Here is a 20,422-nt window from a genome sequence, read left to right as displayed (position 1 = left end):
ACTTGCTTTCTGTATGCTGCTTTTTCCAAATCAGTGACTCAGGAAGCACTGAAAACAGAGAGCCAGGCAACTAAAGTCAGCAATGGCAGTCTCCATATTTCTCTCACATTTTTTTAAAATTAAAACCACTTTCTGCATTGCTGCCATTGTAATAAGGGGGTTATTTATATTGAATTAATTTAATGATAAAGGAAGGAAATTAACAATTCTGTTCAATCAAGTTAAATATTCTTAAACATTCAGAAAATATAGCTGCAAAGTAGTCTACAAAGTTTTATACAGTTTTAACTACTAAGAAAGCTAATGTTATCAAGCAATAATTTAGCTTCAGCAAGATGATGTATGATGGTACCAGGTCACTATATGTGGCCTTGCGTGCCTCCTCTCTAGTGAAAGGTATTACAGTGGCCAATTTAGTGGAGAAGAAGGCTCAATACGCCGACAATGTGGTTCTGTTTTGAGATGACTCCGCCACGTCTCCCAGGCCTTGTCCATTTTAGATCATATCTCTACCTTCTCTGGGCTGCATGTCAATTGGCACAAATCCACAATTCTGCCCCTGGGCAAGAATGTATGCCAAGCTGTCTTCGCCTCCACGCCTCTTCAGAGGGTGTCTAGGGTCAAGTATTTGGGACTCACCATTACTAACTCAGTTTCAGACTACTTCCGGCTGAACATGGCACCTGTTATATCAATTACTAAGCAAAAAATTGGCATCTGGCGGAACTTGCCTCTCTCCTTGATAGGAAGAGTGAACCTACTCAAAATGAAACTATTGCCATTATTACTATATACATTGAGAAATATTACATTACAAATATTTTCTGGTAGGACAGTTGGTGATGGTTAATAGGTGGCTCATTGGTCCGTATGATGACGCTGCAGTTGCTGTAGAGGTGGCAGTGTTGAGTTATTATGAAGCACTGGCCCATTTGGTTTTTCGATGACCCAGATCACCCTATGATTTAACCACTTCAACGAGGTCAGTTCTTCCGTGCCTGGGTAGTTGCTCAGAGTGAGGAATTCGGGGGCCCCTTTCCACCATGGCCCCATGCCCGTCTGTGGAGGAATCTCAATTTGCCCCAATTTTTTGCTTTTGAAGATCCAGTGGTCTGAACAAAATTTGGGATTAAAAAGCTTGGTGATGTCTCCACAAATAGGCAACTGAAAACCTTTGACAAACTGAAATCTCTCTACCACTTGCCAAACACCCATTTCTTTTGTTATATACAGTTAAGACACGCATACCAGAAGCAATTTAAACATGTCAGTGCTCCCTTTTTGGAGTCTGCCATCAAATTCATGTTGAGGGATTATGACCTTCAAAAACTGTTATCTAACATTTATAAATTCCTCTTCCCTGAGGCTAATTGACTTTTAACTGTGTGTAAATCTAAGTGGGAGTTGGTGGTTCCCGATCTGGACACAGAAGACTTGGAGGGTGTCATGGATTCACACTTTACCAGGCTAATCTCAGCCCGTGATCAGCTGATCCACTATAAATTTCTGTATCGTTTGTACCTGACCCCAGCAAAGATAGCCAGAATTTTTAACTCGGTCACCTCTGCTTGCTGGCAAGGTTCTGCAAGTGGAGCTGACTTCATGCACATCTTCTGGGATTATCCTGGTATACAGAACTATTAGAGGGCTGTTTTGCTGTGCGTGCAGGAGGTGACCACTATCCCTTTAAATCCCTCTGTAAAACACTGCTCGGGTTGGAAGATGATCTGGCCCCTACTATGGCTATACGAACCTTAATCACTTTATTATGTTTTTATTCTAGGAAATGCATAGTTTTGTCTTGGAAGAGCACTACGCCCCTGTCCATAGAGTCCTGGAAGGCTTCAGTGAACAAGACTCTGCCCTTTTAAAAAGCCACATATTTGAACAGGGGGGCGCTTCTTAAATTTGATAAGATCTGGGGGGATGGATGGCTTCACCTCTCACTGTAACATTAAATTTCATCTTTGTTTGAAGTTATCCTTTCTCTCCTATTAGCGGTTACGATATGTATCTCATTACCTTTGAAGGAACGGGTACACAGTCGCTCTGTGCTAAATGTATGGTGGGTTTCGTATCTCATATCCCCTAGACAGAGCGGGTGTTTTTTTCACATGGATCCTTATATTTTGGTTATGTATGTAATGAGGGGTTGAGGGAGTGGTGTAAGTTGAGTTGACAAGCTTCCTGGGCAATGTTCATACTGGTGCGTGGCTCTGCTTATTAGTAACATGGGATGAAGGACAAGCTGAGTTGCTCTAAACAGATAGTCAAAAAGAATGAGCATTTGCCAAGTTGAAATTACTTATAGGTAGGCACAATCTGATCCACTATCTGACACTACAAAACAGGACAGTTTCAGTTTCCTTGTAAATGTTTGGCTTTCTTACAAAAAAGGCTTGATTGGTAGGTTTTAATTTTCACCTAGCCTTCCTTTCACTTTTTTCAACTGCCTCGCGCTACTTTTTTCAACTGCCTCGCTTTCTACAGTCAGCAGCTTCTCTTACAGCTAAAACCAGCCATAGATGGTTTGAATCTTAGGCGGTTCAGCAAGGAACAGGTGAGATTCGATCCATTTAGGAGCAGGCTGATTTTACCCAAGGCGATCCATTGATAGACTTGGGTACAACCAGCATGTCCGATTTCTATCATGTCAGATTGCCAGCGGCTATAGCCACTAGTAGCAATCACCGTGTTCTCCTAGCAGGGATTACCCCCCCCCACGTCGCTGAGAGTCTGATGGTCTATACACACGATCCGAAAATCGGACGACAGATGGTCCGACTTTTTTTGCTTAATAGTCGCAAGTAGAAATTGAATAGGTTACTAACGTCACAAAAATTCTCGTACGACAGAAAAAAAAATCGGAAGTGATGTCATGTGTTGTAATGTATTCGTATTGTATTTTTGGACGACAACTGTACTGACGAAACAAAAACCGTACGATCTGATATCATATGAGGAAAATTTTCGTGCTTGTCCGATTGAATAACATCGGATGAATTGTCGTGAACTGGATGAATTGCTCTCGAAAGCTCTGTACTAACGATCCGATTATCGTACGATTGCGTCAAAATCTGTATTTTTTGTCCGATTTTCGGATTGTGTGTACGAGCCATGAGCCAGCAACTACCTGCACAGCCCAGCGCTCCAATGAGTGGTGGAGGGGTAGAGCAGAGAGCCAATGACTGACAGTCACCAGCTCTCAGGAACCTGAAGTGAGTGATTAGCAGTGTTTGACTGCTCAGTTCTCGGTCTTAGAGTCAGCGGGGGACAGATGCTGCATCCACCTAGGTGAGTAGAGTTTTATTTTTTTATGAATCCCGAACTTCCCTTTAATGATAATATGTTCTGTAGATGATGATATGTTTAAAGTCTTTGCAATTTTATGTTGAGCTAAGCAGTGAGGCTGCGTGGAAGTGCAAAGATATATGAGGTAACGCTGCACCTCCTTTAGTTTAAGGCAGCGATAAGAAAGTTAGTTTCATTCTAGATTTTTAAATTTGCTCTATAAAGTTGTATATAGCTTTGTTAATAGAAGAGAAAAAGCCTGCGAGGTTCTCCTTTGTCATTTCCATCCATACTTATGAGGTGCATTCATGCATGAGACGTCATTTCAACAGGCTCCCTAGGGGTATCCCTACATGCCTAAAAGACCATACTAGCAATAGTTGGTCAACATCCAGGGTGAGTGTACATCTATGTGGGACACCCAGCTTGAACACCATTGCACAGGAGATGTCACTTTGTTTCATCACCTAATGGGACTTTATAAATTTTTTGTGTGTTCTGCATGTTTACATGAATGTGATCAACCCTAAGAGCCGGTTCACACTGAGGCAGCATGACTTGCAGCGTAACTGCCTCAGGCGACCTGCACACGACAGCAGCAGCGACTTGCAAAACGACTTCAGTATAGAAGTCAATGCAAGTCACCTCAAGTCACCCCCAAAGTAATACAGGAACCTTTTCCTAAGTCGGAGCGACTTGCGTCGCTCCTATTAGAACGGTTCCATTGTACAGAACGGGACACGACTTGTCAGGCAGCTAGGTCGCCTGACAAGTCGTCCCAGTGTGAACCGGCTCTAAGTGCAGTGCTTATTAGCGAGTTTTTTACTGCAGCTGGAGTCTGATGATCAGTTCTTTTATCCAAAGGCGCTAAGGTTTATATTTTTCTATGCTATTGTCTTGCAGGTTTTTTTTGGGGGGGGGGGGGTTGGGGGTTTGCTACCGCTTTAATGACCTCACAGAGGCAGGAGATTCAAACTTTTGAAAAAGCTCAAATATATAAAGTGGTTTCCTGTATCCATTTATATTCGAGAAGGCACTGAACTGAAATTTTAGTGTCATACATATATATGAAACAGCAGAAACATACAATGAATTATCAGGTTGTAAACAGAGGAAATGCTAAAGACACTTACCTTTCCTACAAAGTCTGACAGGTTGAATACTGCCATTATGAGAATAGGAAGCCACTCTCCCATTGTACAATTCCTAATTTCTGACTCCAAACCAGGAAAAAGGCACAGGGTGATGAAGTACGTCACAGATATAGACAGCATGTATGCCCAGATTACCTGTAACACCTGATAGCGGTGAAATAGCATATCTGCAAAACAAGTGTGATACTTTATTATTATTTTATATCTATTAATGGCATCATGTATATGGACTAAAGCAATTTAAGTTTATTTTGCAAATAATAAAACTGACTTGTCGGAGCTGTTTCGAAGTGGCACATTAGTTTTGTTAAGGGATAACATCATCTCTTTATTAATTGTGTACATTGAACAGACCAAGCAAATTGTGATATTAATCACAAAACCACCAAAACAATCTTATCCTTCACAATAAATACGTGGGACTGTGGGAGATTTTCTTCCGGGCTTGCATCCCTGTTTTTTTCTCTACTAAAGTGCTTTCACTGCCCAATATTTCTTCTAGGTTGGGAAGGGTCCACCCAATTCAGATGGTGGTCTGAACATAACCTTTGCGACATCCACTCTCTCCTTAGTCAGGTACCAGAGCTTGCATTACTTTCCCAAATATTTGTGGCTACCAGAATATTTTTTACTGAAACTGGGCTATATATGTATAAGTTGTAAGCTGCACTCAGCTATCAGAGAAAAGATGCAACATAAAGGGAAAGATGTCTAAAAAGATTTTGTCTAAGACTATAGGGGGGCTTTTTTGCTGAACAACCAGACCTCATAGAGCATTTGGCATCATGCACACTGGTCGCTTTTTCTGCTGCTCCTAGAGGCATTTGGCTTTTTTTTTTCTCTGCCTATAGACATCCCTGCATGTTTGCCTAAGTGTCCATGCACATATAGGTGTTCAGAGGAGTTTACGGGCAGGGACATTTAGAGGCAGAAAAAAAAACAGCCAGTACATCTAGGAGCAGCAGAGTTTTGGCAGAAAAAACACTTGATGCGCTTAAATGTGTCTAAACGCTAGATGCATCTAAACCTAAAAACAAAAATGTAACATTTAGCAGATTTCCTGTCTTTAGATATGGTTGCTGGATTAGCTTTCAGGCTGACCTAAAGGCAATGGCTGCTTAGGGTGCTGCAAGCTTAAGCGGGGGGGGGAGGGCACATAAAACTCCACCAACTCCGCTGTAGCTAAATTCCTTGTCTGCAACCACATTTAGTGTATTCTGTTGTAACATGTAAATAATCAGATGCCTGAAACTGCAGCCAATTAGGAAGTTTTGATACATCCATGTGACAGTGTCAGACCTTTCCTGATTGGCTACAGTTCCAGAACGTCTGAATAGGTGCTATTTACAATAATAGAGTACACTTACTGTACTGCAGGACCCCCCTGCTGTTTAATTCACTTCAGCTGTCATGTATCTAAATGTTGTCTAGATAAAGTGCAGCTGCACACTCAGATTCTGAGGTCATTTGCACCTTTTGCATGGCTAGTACAGTTCATGCACCTGAAAAACAGAGGCTGTAAAGTGTTTGAGACAAACCGCCCCTTGTCATAGATAGATTTGTCCAGCCAGTAATACAGGCTGGTGTGAAATGATTATTTCTACTGGCTTTAGTAATGGAGGGCTGCAAGGCAGGATAGCAGAGAAGGGGCTTCTACTGCATTTTTATGGTTTTGCCCATACCCGCCATCAAGTTTTACCAGAGCCCAACAAACAATCAGTGAAGAATGTAAGAGAATGCTGTGGTAAAGAAGTAGAAAACTATTATATGCAGTGTCACACATACATTTTTAAATGCAGGGAAGACAGATTCCACGAACAAAAGGTGACAGTCCTAGAACCAGTGGACAGCAGCTGTCATAATCTACACCTAGCGCTGGCCTGGAAGGCAGGCATGACCCGTCTCATCTTAAAAAGTAGGGAGAAGTGCACTTTGGCATCACCACCTTGGGATGTGGATTAGTTTACTTTTGTTTTTCTAGGCTACAAACATTTGTAGCAAGTACAGAAAATACCAGTCGATCTTGCCAGAAATGCAGCATAAACAATGTTATCTCTCTTTTTTTAAACTACTAGTCCTATCGATCTACCATGCAATGGAGATAAACAAAGGCAGACATGTTTGAAGTCCAGCCTATGTCCTTCCATAAATACCATTGAGAAATGAGTATACACACATAGGGAAATGAAGTATGTTTTTTGCAGTATTAACAGGTAGGCATGCTGCAATATATTAAGTGTTTGTTTTGAATTTTACCTATGTATTAAAAATTCAAATAACAGTACAGTGATTTGATGTCAGGAGATTAACGATAAAATTCATATATTAGAAATACAGTATAACAGATGGGATGCTTGGGAACCAGCACTTGCATGAACTTACTGGCTTGCCTATAAATTATTGATGTGCTGATAGTACAGGATGAAAGAAAGGATTTGATGTTTTCCTTAATTTCAAGTCACAAATTGATTTCAAATATCCATGGTTTTGTGAATTACCTGATGCCTGGCAATTGTCAAAAATATGTCCATAAGCTTGGATCGTACTGATCGTACAAAAGTCTTCTGGGGGCATCTAATTCAGCTAAAGTGTCAGAAAACAGTTAAGCCAGACTAATTACAGTGAATTTGACTAAAATGAGGGGCATAGCAACTGAGAGCAACTCTTGCTATAATAGACTCCATGCATTAGACAGTAACACAATGGGAGTTATGTACGAAAGGCAAATCCACTTTGCACTACAAGTGCACCTGGAAGTGCAGTTACTGCACTTGAAAGTGCACAATGTAAAGACTAAAATGTACATTTGTAAGGCTCACATGTACTGGATGTCAAAAGTCCGTGATAATTTCTATCAAAATGCTGCAGATGGTTTCTTAGCATTGACTGTTCAAGAACTACACACTCAAAAGCCCACAAAACCATCAGTGTCTAGCTGGCAAGATTCTAATCTTTGACAAAAGAGACAAGACATGGTTGAATGCTTTTGTGCTTAAATGAACAGTACAATGAATTTCTCTGTCAAAACATGCATTAGACTAAAACAATCTTGACTTTAAGTGCTAGTTCAAACCAGATGCAGTTCCGTGAGCTTTTTTCTGCGCTAAAAATGCATGCAGTGTTTTCCATGTATTTCAGTGGCTCTAGTTCACACCATTGCAGTCAGTTTCCGGTGCAGAAAAAAAAGTAGAGCGTGCTGCATTTTTTTTCTGCACAGAACTGTACTGGAACCTAGCAAATAGTATCAAAAACGCACTGGAACTGCACTGAAACTGCATGTGGTGTGAACTGTAAGTAAAAACTGATCCAGAACGTATGAGTGCATTTTTGTGGTGTGAACTGGCCCTAAAAATGCATGCACAGTGTTTTCCATGTATTCCAATAGCTCTAGTTCACACCATTGCAGTCAGTTCCAGTCAGTTTCCACTGCAGAAACTGACTGGAACTGACTGCATTGGCGTGAACTAGAGCCATTGGAATACATGGAAAACACTGTGCATGCATTTTTAGTGCAGGAAAAAAGCATACGGAACTGCATCTGTTGTGAACTAGCCCTAAGGCTGGATTCACACCTATGCAGTTTTAGTGCTTTTTACATTTTGCAGATTTGCACTACAGAACGTGTTCCATAGGAAACCATGGTAAATGGACTGTAGTTCAAATCTGCAAAATGCAAAAAGCACTAAAAATGCATAGGTGTGAATCCAGCCTTAAGGCTGGATTCACATCTATGCATGTTGCTTTTGAGCGTTTCTGCAGTGTTTTTTGCGGTGCTTGCCACGTTTTTGCACAGCTTTTTTACAGCGTTTTTGCACAGCTTTTTTACAGCGTTTTTGCGTTTTTTTTTTTTTTTTTTTTTTTTAGTTTTTTTTTTTATACTGTATACAGTGTAAAAAAAAAAAAGCGCAGCAAAAACATTGTAAAAACGCTGTACTTGCGTTTTTGATGCTGGTCCATTGAATTCTATTACATGCAGAACGCTGTATTTTACATGAAAAAAAGTCCCCAACCCTTTCAAAAAACGCAGAGACATAGGAACCCATATTAAAAAATTCCCATGCATTTCTGCAAAATGCAAAATGCATCAAAAAACGCATTAGTGTGAATGGAGCCTAAGGATTAAGGCTGGATTCACACCTATGCATTTTTAGTGCTTTTTGCATTTTGCAGATTTGCACTACAGAATGTGTTCCATAGGAAATCATGTTAAATGGACTGTAGTGCAAATCTGCAAAATGCAAAAAGCGCTAAAACTGCATAGGTGTGAATCCAGCCTTAGAAAAGCAGTGTTGCTTTGTAAATCTACAAATTTATAACTTAGAATCCATTTAATATTTGTAAAGTTGTATAAATAAAGTTTAAAATGACCCTTGCTATTCCTTTTGCTACTCCATCTAACAGTGTCAGCATACAGAGGCTGTTGCAAGCCTGCTATTGTTCCCTTTTTCATGTCACAGCTCTCTAGCTATTCTTTGATAGCAGCTTTGAAATGTAAAAATCCACTTTACCTCTAGGGGGTTGACATATCATGTGCCAGTGTTATAAGCCTGCCTGGATATACCCCGCACCCATGTAGAGGGTGTGTGGCCATCAGAAACACTGTATAAATCCAAAAAAGCACAAATGGCAAGCACATCAAAGATAGCTGATCTCAAGTATTTACTAAGCTTAGTTGATACAACAAAAAGTGTAAAACCACCAATGTTTTGGAAGTGACAGAGAATGTGCTAACAAACCAGACACACATACTGAACTATACTGTATACACTATATTACCAAAAGTATTGGGACACCTGTCTTTACACGCACATGAACTTTAATGGCATCCCAGTCTTAGTCCGTAGGGTTCAATATTGAGTTGAAGGTTGTCCACAAGGTTTAGGAGTGTGTCTATGGCAATGACTGACCATTCTTCCAGAAGTGCATATGTGAGGTTAGGCACTGATGTGCACGAGAAGGCCTGGCTCTCAGTCTCCTCTCTAATTCATTCCAAAGGTGTTCTATCGGGTTGAGGTCAGGATTCTATGCAGGCCAGTCAAGTTCTCCACCCCAAACTCGCTCATCCATGTCTTTCCATGAACTAAACTGCAACTTAATTTATAGCATTTGCTTTATGTGTTTTTCTGGATTTGTGGTTGATATTCTGTCTCTATCATTTAAAATAAACCTATGATAAAAATTATAGATCCTTAATTTCTTTGTAAGTGGGCAAATGTACAAAATCTGCAGGGGATCAAATAATTATTTTCCCCACTGTATATATACACACATACCAATAATTGAAACGCAACACACATGTGTACCAAGGAATTTAAATGCAAATCACCAGAAAGGACCAAAATTCACAGTAGATTGTTTAAATTTGTTTACAAAAAGGGGAACCTCAGACAACAAAGAACTATAAACTTTTCAAATAAGCATTTAGTTCATTTAAATAAGCATTTAAGGACATATTATTTACATGTGGCTTTCCTTATGTCAAAAGTTATATTGGGGTATTTGCTGTCTGGTCTGTTGGTTGCCACTACAATGTTACTACAAGACATGTGCATTCGTTTTCGTCCGAATTTCAGGTATTTTCGTTATCGTTTTAACAAACGATAATGAAAGTGCAGAATCAGAAAAACGAAAGATCCGACATAAACAAATGCATTATTGTCCTTTTCGTTGCTATAACAGTTCGATATAGATAGGAGATTCGACATGATGATGACAATAACAATCTGTGTCCATCAAACCCGTGGTTGAATGTGCCTAACCTTAACTCTATTAGTCCAAGATTATTCTACATAGAGAGAAAAGATTCAACATATAGAGAAAAGATTCGACGTAGGGAAGAAAAGATTTGACGTAGGGAAGAAAAGATAAATAAAAATAATGATGATGATGATGATGAATGTTATTGGGTGATTGTAACCAAAGAGGAGGAGCAGTAAAATAGCTAGAACTAAGTACACACGTACTTTGGCTTATGGTGTCTGTTGTAAGCTCTAAGAAGATTCGACGAAGCAGGTAAACTATACGGCATCGTACAGTTTAGCTGCTCCGTCGAATCTTCTTTGAACATTCAACAGACACCATAAGCCTTCAATGACAGATTCAACCTTAATTTGGATTTTCGGACGAATGCAATTTTTAACGAAAAACAAAATAAATAAAAACGAATTTCGGGAGTAACTAAATAAATTTATTTTTCGGACGAAAACGAAATTCCAAAACAAAATATTTCAGCGTGCACATGTCTAGTTACTACAGCTAAATGAAGGCTGTAAAACTGGAAATTTCATGGGAAGGAGCAGGAATATCACACATAAAAAAAAGTATATAAATAAAACAGGGGGACATGTTTATATGCCTTAATTTTACCAATGCCCAATTTTTAAAAGATTTAGATAACAATGACACGGAGAAGCTTGATTATGTGATGGCCCACATAAAATGGATGGTATTCAAAATCGGATGGAATTGAATGAAGTAACCTCTAATATCAGCTATACACATAGTCATTTTCAGACAATATCAACAAACTTTTAATCACAGAAAAACAAAACAAACTGCTGCCACATGGATGACCTGACCCACCTTCTCTCTGAACCAGCTTTAGAACTCATTCCTTGTCCAACTGCAACATAATTAAAAAAAAAAAAAAGATCCTTTACAGCCAGGTTGAGAAATCAGAAAGACTTTATTCAACATAACAGCAATAAACCAATAGTATGCTACAAAAAGTTTATTTTTAAGCATACTGTTGGTTTATTGCTGTTACTTTGACTAAAGGCTGTCTGGTTTCCGGACCTAGTTGTTAAGAATCTCTTTTGTACTTGAAAGTTTCAATCACAGAACTTAGTAAACAATACAAATCACAACTACAGTATGAAAATGAGCAACAATATAAACTGTTGTGTTAATCTATTTAGTGTGATCTTACTAAGGTAGAAAAAATAATTAGATTTCTGGTAAAATACCATTGTATATCTGATAAAACATAAAGTATGGTATCGCTTACCTTTGAACTTGGGCCAGCTGCTTTTTACTTTGGGCACTGGAACATCGAACCTGACATACGTTCTTCTAGCTGTTACATCTGACTGAAGCTCTATGCTATTTTCAGCTGCAGCACTTTTACTCTCCTAAAAGACAGTAAAGCACTTAATTATGAATTATAATATTTATAATGCATACCATGTGTAGAAGATCATCAATGAAACAATACAAGGTTTCTAAAATGGTGAAAAGTGAAAAATAAGGATTTTCTACACTTCAGGGTCTATTTATTAAGTTTTTCACATGTTTCACACCTTTTTCTGATTGGATTCATTTGGAAAAATGCGTGAATGCTAAGTGGAGATTTTGTGTAATTTATTTTAAACAAAGTGTTTACTTTCTATGTTATCTACAGTACACACCTCTTGTTTATTCAACCTTGTATAGTAACAAATTAGCAGTGCTACATATTTATAATTAGCATGCAGAAGCTGTCAGTTTTTTTAGCCTGCACAAATTATCTTCACTTTTAAGTAGGGCGGGAGGGTATGGCAAGCTGCATCATTTTCATCACAAGTCTCTGCACAACTTTTGCAGAGTAGTAGTGGAGTATCTGGTGCTGAAAGAACACCTGTATCTGGTACTGTCAGGTTGAGTGATCTGAGCCCAACAGTACAAGTATAGTCCCGACTGGATGATGGAAAGAAAGAGCAGGGTGGAAGCATGTGATCAAGTAAGAATCACCACTGCAGGGGGGTGTCACTGACCAGTGCCGGGGAAAATGTGCTGCAACCTGTAGTTGGGACCTTGTGTAAAAGGGTTTACCAGTGGGATGCCTTCCTGTAGCATTTGCACACTACTGTAGAGAAACAAGTCTACAATTTAAATGACAGGTAACCTGGAACTGTTTTCAACACCTACCATGTGACTGGTTGATGTTGCCAGCAACCCTTATAACCTTTTGCCTACAATTCATGATTTATAAAAGGGAAGCCCACTTAAGTCACAGTCAAGTCTGCTGACCAGAACTTTTAGCACCATGATTAGGCTTAGTAGATCACAATGCTTGTGTTCATTCTGTTTGATCATTTAAGATATAGTTGTTAGCCACTTACAGACCTGCCATTAAATTAGTATTTATTTCTAAACCATTTTACCTTTAAATATGATACTTTATGCATATTTTCTCTGGATTATTATAAAAGAGATCTCAAATGTTTAGGTACCTTTAGAACTACGCTGCTTTTGATGTTGTCTGTAAATATTAATGCAAACACTTACCTCTTCTACATAAGTATTTTGATGCACTTGGTAACGGAAACTTGGTTCCATTGGGTTCTTCAACATGTTTTTAGCTAAGCTTTTATTTGTATAATATTGAACAAATCTCGTTCTTCTCACTAGAACATGCAAAACAAAGCAGATAAGCTCCAGGGCAATTGAAATTAAAAAGAAGATGATGGTACTCTCTTTTTCATCCGGTAACAGCAGCTTGGTGAAGATCCGGCTGAGTGAGATGATAACTCCTGCAGTACCTGTAATAAGAAATTAAATATCTGTTATCTTTAGTTAGAGTGTTGACAATCTACAACAGAAAATATGAATTTTGATACTGTAGAAATGTCCATTTTGCTCATCTTTTTCCTTGCACTGACCATTGTAAATATCTGTAAAATGCATGAAAGTATGTCTTTTGCTTGTGAATTCTTCATAACTGGAGGTGAGGTAAGGGTGTCTCTTTTGCGTAAGCATATTTGCACAAAAAGATCTCCCTCTGCCTATTTCCAATCTCAGAGATTTGGAAGGTATTAGGCAGTGGAGCTGAATACAAACAGCACAAACAAGGGTGCACTCACCGGAGTTTGTCCCACTGTTAAGCAAACCCTGCCCCGTACACTCCTAAATAAGCCCGGACAGACCCAGGATAAAGCTCCATAAGCACCACATGGCTCCACATACCTTATTATGTGTGGAGGAATACCGGTCTGTCAGATGCCACAGCCACTCTGAGAAAGAGACAGAGTCTAGAAACATGTCAGTGATGATGTTTGAACTGTTAAGCTGTCAGATTGAGCTATTGTGTAAGTTGTACTCACCCTTTCACCCACAAGTGGTTGTGACCAGAAAACAATTGTATCCAGGCTGGAGCAATTTTCACTTCCTTCTATAAGCTAGCTACCATGGGCAGCACAGTGGCTAAGTGGTTAGCTCTTCTGCCTGGCAGCACTAGGGTCATCGGCTCAATTGCCAACCACTGCACTAGTTGCCTGGAGTTTGCATGTTCATGATTCCTCGCAGATTCCAAAGACATGCTGCTAGCAGCTTAGGCTCCTGTTTAAACTGACTACTATGTGAGTTAGGGACCTTAGATTGCAAGCTCCTTGAGGGCAGGATCTGATGTAAATGTACAATATATATGTAAAGCAATTGTTGGTGTTATATAAATACCTGAATTAAATAAATGCCAGTTTTTTTTTATTAATACAAATTCCATCATACAATACAACAGTTATGATAATTGTAACACATCTTCTTAAACACCCACCCCCCCCACCCCCCCAACCACATACATGAAAAAAAAACAGATTGAGGAAATATACAATATTTTTGTCCATCTATCTTTTGGATGGATTGAAAAAAAAAGGGGGTGCCATTCTGTTGAAATTCATTACCAACATTATATTCGTGCAACACTTCAATAATAAAGAAGGGAGCCTCTCGGTACCCTATTAAGTGCATAGGATCCATTACCAGCTTTACATCATCGTGAGTTTACCAAACACACACAAAAAATTTCAATATATTAATCTCTTATACCACCATATTTAAGTGTCTAATTTATGTGTTTCCAGCAACATTTTTATTCTCCCTCCCCTTAGTTATTCCATTCTTCATATCCATAAGGTACCCATGTCTTAATCAACTTATTAAGTGCTTTAATCATGTGCTTTCCAACTAATATATATTCCATCTTTATAAATTAATCCAATCCTCTCGTGATATTCAAACCTTCCATCCAATATTCCATCCCCCAAAGAAAAAAAAAAGAAAAGAAAAAACAACCCCACCAAAATTAAAAAAAAAAAAAAAATAATAATAATAATAAATATAAACAAGTTTCACCTACCAGGTGCATCTATCGAGTGGCCTTATCCAGAATAAGGCCAAGTCCCATGCGGGGGATTTTAATCCATACCAATTTCTGAGGAGTAGTGTAACCAACCTGCCCATGTGTCTTTAAATCTATCAAATTGATCTTTAACCGTATGTACCCATCTCTCTGCTTCTATTATTTTTTCCACCTCCCCTTCCAGTCCATTATAGTGGGACATCTTGACTGTTTCCAAAACCTAGTTATCAGCTACAAACATCATTCAGATATTGTCTTTTTCAGCCGGCGATCCCCTACACCATAAGAACAATCATAGCTGCTGTTTCGCCGCTTGAACGTTCTTATGTGCGGCGAGAGGGGATGTCCCCCCCTCCTGCCACCCTCTGGTGCTTCTACCGCTTCCATCCGTGAGTCGGAAGGCAGGATCCGCCGGAGTCTCTATGATCGTTCGGAGGCAGGCACGATGTTATGATGTCACGCCCAGCCTCTGCATTCAAACAAATGGCGCCGCCTTGGCTGGGAAGCTGAGATCTTTTTTTTTTTTTTTATTTCAGGCTTTCCAGCCTAGAGGTGAGATGTGGGATCTTATTGACCCCACATCTCACTGTAAAGAGGACGGATCATGCCATATTCCTATTATGTTTACATTCCTTGTAATAGGAATAGAAGTGATAAAAAAAAATAATTTTCTTTAAAAAAGTTTTAAACTAAAAAAAAAGTAAAATTAACAATAAAAATGTTTTTTTTTTTTAAAGAACTCCTGTCCCTGTGTGCTCGCACGCAGAAGCGAACGCATACTTAAGTAACGCCCACATATGAATACGGTGTTCAAACCACACATGTAAGGTGTCGCCGCGAACGTTAGAGCGAGAGCAATAATTCTAGCCTTAGACCTCCTCTGTAACTCAAAACATGTAACCAGTAAAAAAATTAAAAGCATCGCCTATAGGGATTTTTAAGTACCGAAGTATGGCGCCATTCCACGAGCGTGTGCATTATGCAAAAAAAATGGGCTAACTTTACTGTTTTGTTTTTTTTAAAGCACAAAACAGTTTAAAAAAAAAAAAAAAAAGCGTTCAAAAAATTGCTGCACAAATACCGTGCAAAATAAAAAGTTGCAACAACCACCATTGTATTCTCTAGGGTCTTTGCTAAAAAAATACATCTATATAATGTTTGGGGGTTCTATGTAATTTTCTAGCAAAAAAAATATGATTTTTACATGTAGGAGAGAAATGTCAGAATTGGCCTGGGTGGCAAGTGGTTAAAAAGCATCTGTGGAAGTGCCATGGGTACTGTATATAAGTACCCATTAACTGTATATATATATGGTTGCTGAAATGGCGTTAAAGTACCTACAGAGGGGGGTTATTAGAGTTGATGAGAACTTTTTATAATACATATTCGTAAAGCCATCAGGCCCCAGACATTTGCCAGACATTGGCAAGGCTGCAATGACTCTACCCAACTTTTCAATGGAAATAGTTTTTTCCAGGGCCGCAGACGGGATGGCCTGTAGGTCTGAGGCCTTAAGGTATTCCTGAATCCTACCTACCCATTCCCCCTCCGTGGCTCCTGCAGAAAGTGAATCTATGTTATATAAAGATCTGTAAAAACTATGAAATTCAGCTGCTATTGTATGAGTGTCTATCTGTTTATTGTGAACCATTAAAGAATGGACATGGCGAGAGTCTTGTTGCTGTCTTAATTGTCTAGCCAGCAACTTACTCCCCTTATTCCCCTGTTCATAGAAGCGATGAGCAAAATACCTATGTTTGTTTATTTCAACTTTCTGATCTAAAAGTTGAGTTAAATCAAACTGGAGGCTCTCCAGTCTCTGCGCATCGGCGGAGTTCAGTTGAGCTTTATGTTTAATTTCAAGCTTATGAATTTCTTCTAATAGGTCTACCATTAGGTCTGTCTTTCCTTTTTAATATGTGCACCCTGTAAAATCAATTCCCCTCTAATAATCGCAATGTGGGCTTCCCACACCACCTGATTGGACACCTCCTCAGGAGTATTGAATTCAAAGTATGAAGCCAATGTATGAGACAGAGACTCCATAGCCAACTTATCATCTAAAACAGATTCATTCAATCACCACGTTCTCTCCACACTACCGGCCAACACCAAGCCAATGGTTAAGCTTATGGGTGCATGATCTGAGGAACGAACATGGTTCAAATAGAACTGGTCCACCAATAACAAATCAATCCTTGAATATGTTTTCCTTTGACAATTATTTTGCTTTCCCCATTACTCAGAATCCAGAAACATCAGTGCAGCACTGTATGAAAGATGTAAGGGTCTGTCAGGAGTCCAGAAACTCATTGACCTTTTATATACACACACTAATTACAAGCAAACAGATCACAGGTGAGGATGGTTACCTTTAATAGCCATTCAAACCCCTTTGTGTCAACTTGTGTGCATGTTATCAGGCCAAAATCACCAGGGTATGTAAACTTTTGATCAGGGTCATTTGGGTAGTTTCTGTTGTCATTATGATTTAAAAAAAGTAAACACAGTTGATTGATAATAAATGGCTTCAGCCAAACACTAACCATTAGTGAAAGAAACGTTTTTGTGTTATCATTCATATTCTCTGAAAAATGGCCAACAAATCATAAATTCTGCCAGGGTATGTAAAATTATGAGCACAACTGTACTTCTACTGTGTCAGCAGAAATATTTCCAATAGGTCTAACTGGTATACTGCAATTGAGGTACAAATCTTTGTATATTTTCATGTGTGGTCTCACTTTTGTCTGTAGAAATAAAATCCCACATGTCTCATTGGTATTTATGTATGTCTGAAGAATGAAAAGCCCAAGCTTGTCCCAATATTTTTCTCATGTATCGGTCAATGCAGAAAGCTTGAGCATTATTACTCACAGCACTGATGGTCATATTACATGACACACTTCCTAAACTAATAGTTGCCGAATGATACATCACAGAAATCAAACCGCACTCACTAAGTAATGTATACTATATTTATTACAGTGGATTACCATAGTAAGGCCTTAGGAAGGTATTAAACAATGTACTTACTTTCTCCTGTCATCACACCTTGTGTGTACCGCTTCGGTAACATTCCAGCATAGCCATAAAAGCTGGATTGCTGCACTTAGAAAAACATAAAATAGTTATAAGATATTGTGCATATGAAAACAGAAAGCTTTCGTACTTTTAAATCTTGTTTTTGCATATGTTTAGCGTTTTTGGTCAAATTAAAAAATATTTTTTTAATAAAAAATCAAGAAAATCAGTTTGCGTGTTTGACACCCTTACATGCTATGTTTCAGTTTACAACCCCTGTACTTTATCATACCCAGGTATTGCCAAAACCAGGGGTGCACCAGAATACAAATAATGACTTCAGCTTACAAATTAAGCTCTGGTTCGCTCCTTTAACACTTCCCACACCTCATTTTTGATCAGAGATGGGGTCTAGTGTCTGCTCCAACTCTACTTCGTAAATTAATTGCAGATCTGGAACTTGTATACCTAAAGAATGCTTAATGTTTAAACTTTTGTCTAGTCCTGCTGGATAATGAACACCTCCCACAACTTCTCTCAGGCCACTTTCGCTGTAAACCTAATCTATCAACTAGATCATGCATTTTGCACTAAAAACTAATAACACTCTGTTTTTATCACATTAAGTAAAACTATTGATATATCCATGTCCATGAATTTCCAAACCTCTGCATCTAAAAGCTGCTGTCTAGTAGATAATTTAAGCCTCGTACACACGATCGGATTTTTGGCAGGGAATTGTGTGATGACAGACTGTTTGCCTAAAATCCGACTGTTAGTACGCTTCATCAGACAATTGTTGTCCAACTTTCCGCCAACGAATGTTGGATGGCAGGCAAGTAAATTTTCGGCGGACAGCGGTCTGTTGGCAGATTTTTGTATCGCGTGTACACAAGTCCATCACATAAAAAGTCCAAAGTACAAACACGCATGCTCGGAATCAATGCTCACCAAACACAAAATTAGTAGAAGGTGCCCAAAGGGTGGCTCTCAAGAGCTGAAATTCCACATAGTACATCACTATGTTCGTGTTTGTTGGCCGACAATTGTGTACCGGTTGTATGCAAGACAAGTTCCTGGCACACGCCCTTCGGACAAAAGTCTGACTCTCTGTTGGCCAACAATCGTATCGTGTGTATGAGGCTTAAAGCTGCATTCCAGCTGAAGTTTTTTTGTTTTTTTAAGAGGCAGTAAGCTATATATTTATTTCTACTGTGAATTGTTTTTGTATTTAATTTTGTGATGTTCACATATGACCATTAGAATTAAAAACAATTTGAGTAGTGCTGAAGAATAAATATGAATTATACAGAATATTATTAAAGCATTTTTTTGCCCTGTTTGAAAAAAATAAAACCTGTAAAATACTGTAGCTGCTGACTTTTAATAAAAGGACACCCACCTGTTCAGGGGTCCGGCACTGTGCTCAGCCAAAGTGGTTCTTTGGGTCTCCGGCATGTGGACAGCCAACTGTGATTCCTTGTGGCTTCATTGTGCATGCCTGAGCCTTCTGGGAACTGTGACTAGTTCCAGAGGGTTGTGGTTGGCGGGGGGGAGGGAGGTGAAAGGAGAGCTTCCTGTCAAAACCAGGTACCCGCTCCCCCCTTAATAAAAAAAACAGCAAGAGGGAGGGAGGAGGGCATAATGCAGAACTTCCCCTTTATGCCCTGTACACACGGTCGGACATTGATCGGACATTCCGACAACAAAATCCATGGATTTTTTCCGACGGATGTTGGCTCAAACTTGTCTTGCATACACACGGTCACACAAAGTTGTCGGAAAATCTGATCATTCTAAACGCGGTGACGTAAAACACGTACATCGGGACTATAAATGGGGCAGTAGCCAATAGCTTTCGTCTCTTAATTTATTCTGAGCATGCGTGGCACTTTGTGCGTCCGATTTGTGTACACACGATTGGAATTTCCGACAACGGATTTTGTTGTCGGAAAATTTTATAGCAAGCTCTCAAACTTTGTGTGTCGGAAATTCCGATGGAAAATGTGTGATGGAGCCCACACACGGTCGGAATTTCCGACAACAAGGTCCTATCACACATTTTCCATCGGAAAATCCGACCATGTGTACGGGGCATTAGAGTGAAGTTCTGCTTTAAGGCAACATTGATTTATCTCTACAGTGAGGGGAAAAAGTATTTATCTCTACAGCAGGGATCCCCTGCTGATTTTGTATGTTTGCCCACTGACAAAGAAATGATTAGTCTATAATTCTAATGTTAGGTTTATTTTAACAGTGAGAGACAGAATAACAACAAAAAAATCCAGAAAAACGTATTTCAAAAAACGTATAAATTGATTATAAGCACTTCAGCCCCGGAAGGTTTTACTCCCTTAATGTACAGAGCATTTTTTGTGATACGGCACTGTCGTGCGACGCTGTACCCAAATCAAATAGAGCTTTCTTTTGGTGGTGTTTGATCACCTCTGCGGTTTTTATTTTTTGCGCTATAAACAAAAATAGACCAACAATTTTGAAAACAAAACAATTTTTTTTACTTTCTGCTATAATACAGATCCAAAAAAAATATATAAAAAAACAAATTTATTCATCAGTTTAGGGCCATATATTTTCTTCTACATATTTTTGGTTAAAAAAAAAAAAAAAATTGCAATTGGCGTATATTGATTGGTTTGCACAAAAGTTATCAGGTCTACAAACTGTGGGATAGATTTAGGGACTTTTATTTTTAGTTTTTTTTACTAGTAATGGCGGAGATCTGCGATTTTTAGAGGGACTGCGACATTGCGGCGGACAAATCTGACCCCAAATTACACTTTTTGGGGACCAGTGATATTATTACATTGATCAGTGCTAA

At 39.0% G+C, this 20,422-nt stretch overlaps 1 protein-coding gene across 3 annotated transcripts in view; it reads right to left on the bottom strand.

Moving 5' to 3' along the window:
• The window catches only part of SLC29A4 (solute carrier family 29 member 4), a 123,876-nt gene that overhangs the window by 21,898 nt on the left and 81,556 nt on the right, over nt 1-20,422 (bottom strand). For all 3 annotated transcript variants that reach the window (XM_073633107.1, XM_073633109.1, XM_073633108.1), the window contains 4 exons: nt 17,596-17,670; nt 12,711-12,964; nt 11,452-11,575; nt 4,425-4,612 (listed from right to left, as the gene is read on the bottom strand). In XM_073633107.1, the coding sequence (XP_073489208.1) occupies nt 4,425-4,612; nt 11,452-11,575; nt 12,711-12,964; nt 17,596-17,670 (641 nt within the window). The remainder of the gene's footprint in view (nt 1-4,424; nt 4,613-11,451; nt 11,576-12,710; nt 12,965-17,595; nt 17,671-20,422) is intronic.

This window comes from Aquarana catesbeiana, linkage group LG06 (genome assembly GCF_042186555.1).
Source record: "Aquarana catesbeiana isolate 2022-GZ linkage group LG06, ASM4218655v1, whole genome shotgun sequence".
In the NCBI taxonomy this organism is placed as follows: domain Eukaryota; kingdom Metazoa; phylum Chordata; class Amphibia; order Anura; family Ranidae; genus Aquarana; species Aquarana catesbeiana.
This window is presented reverse-complemented; position numbering and strand designations above follow the sequence as displayed.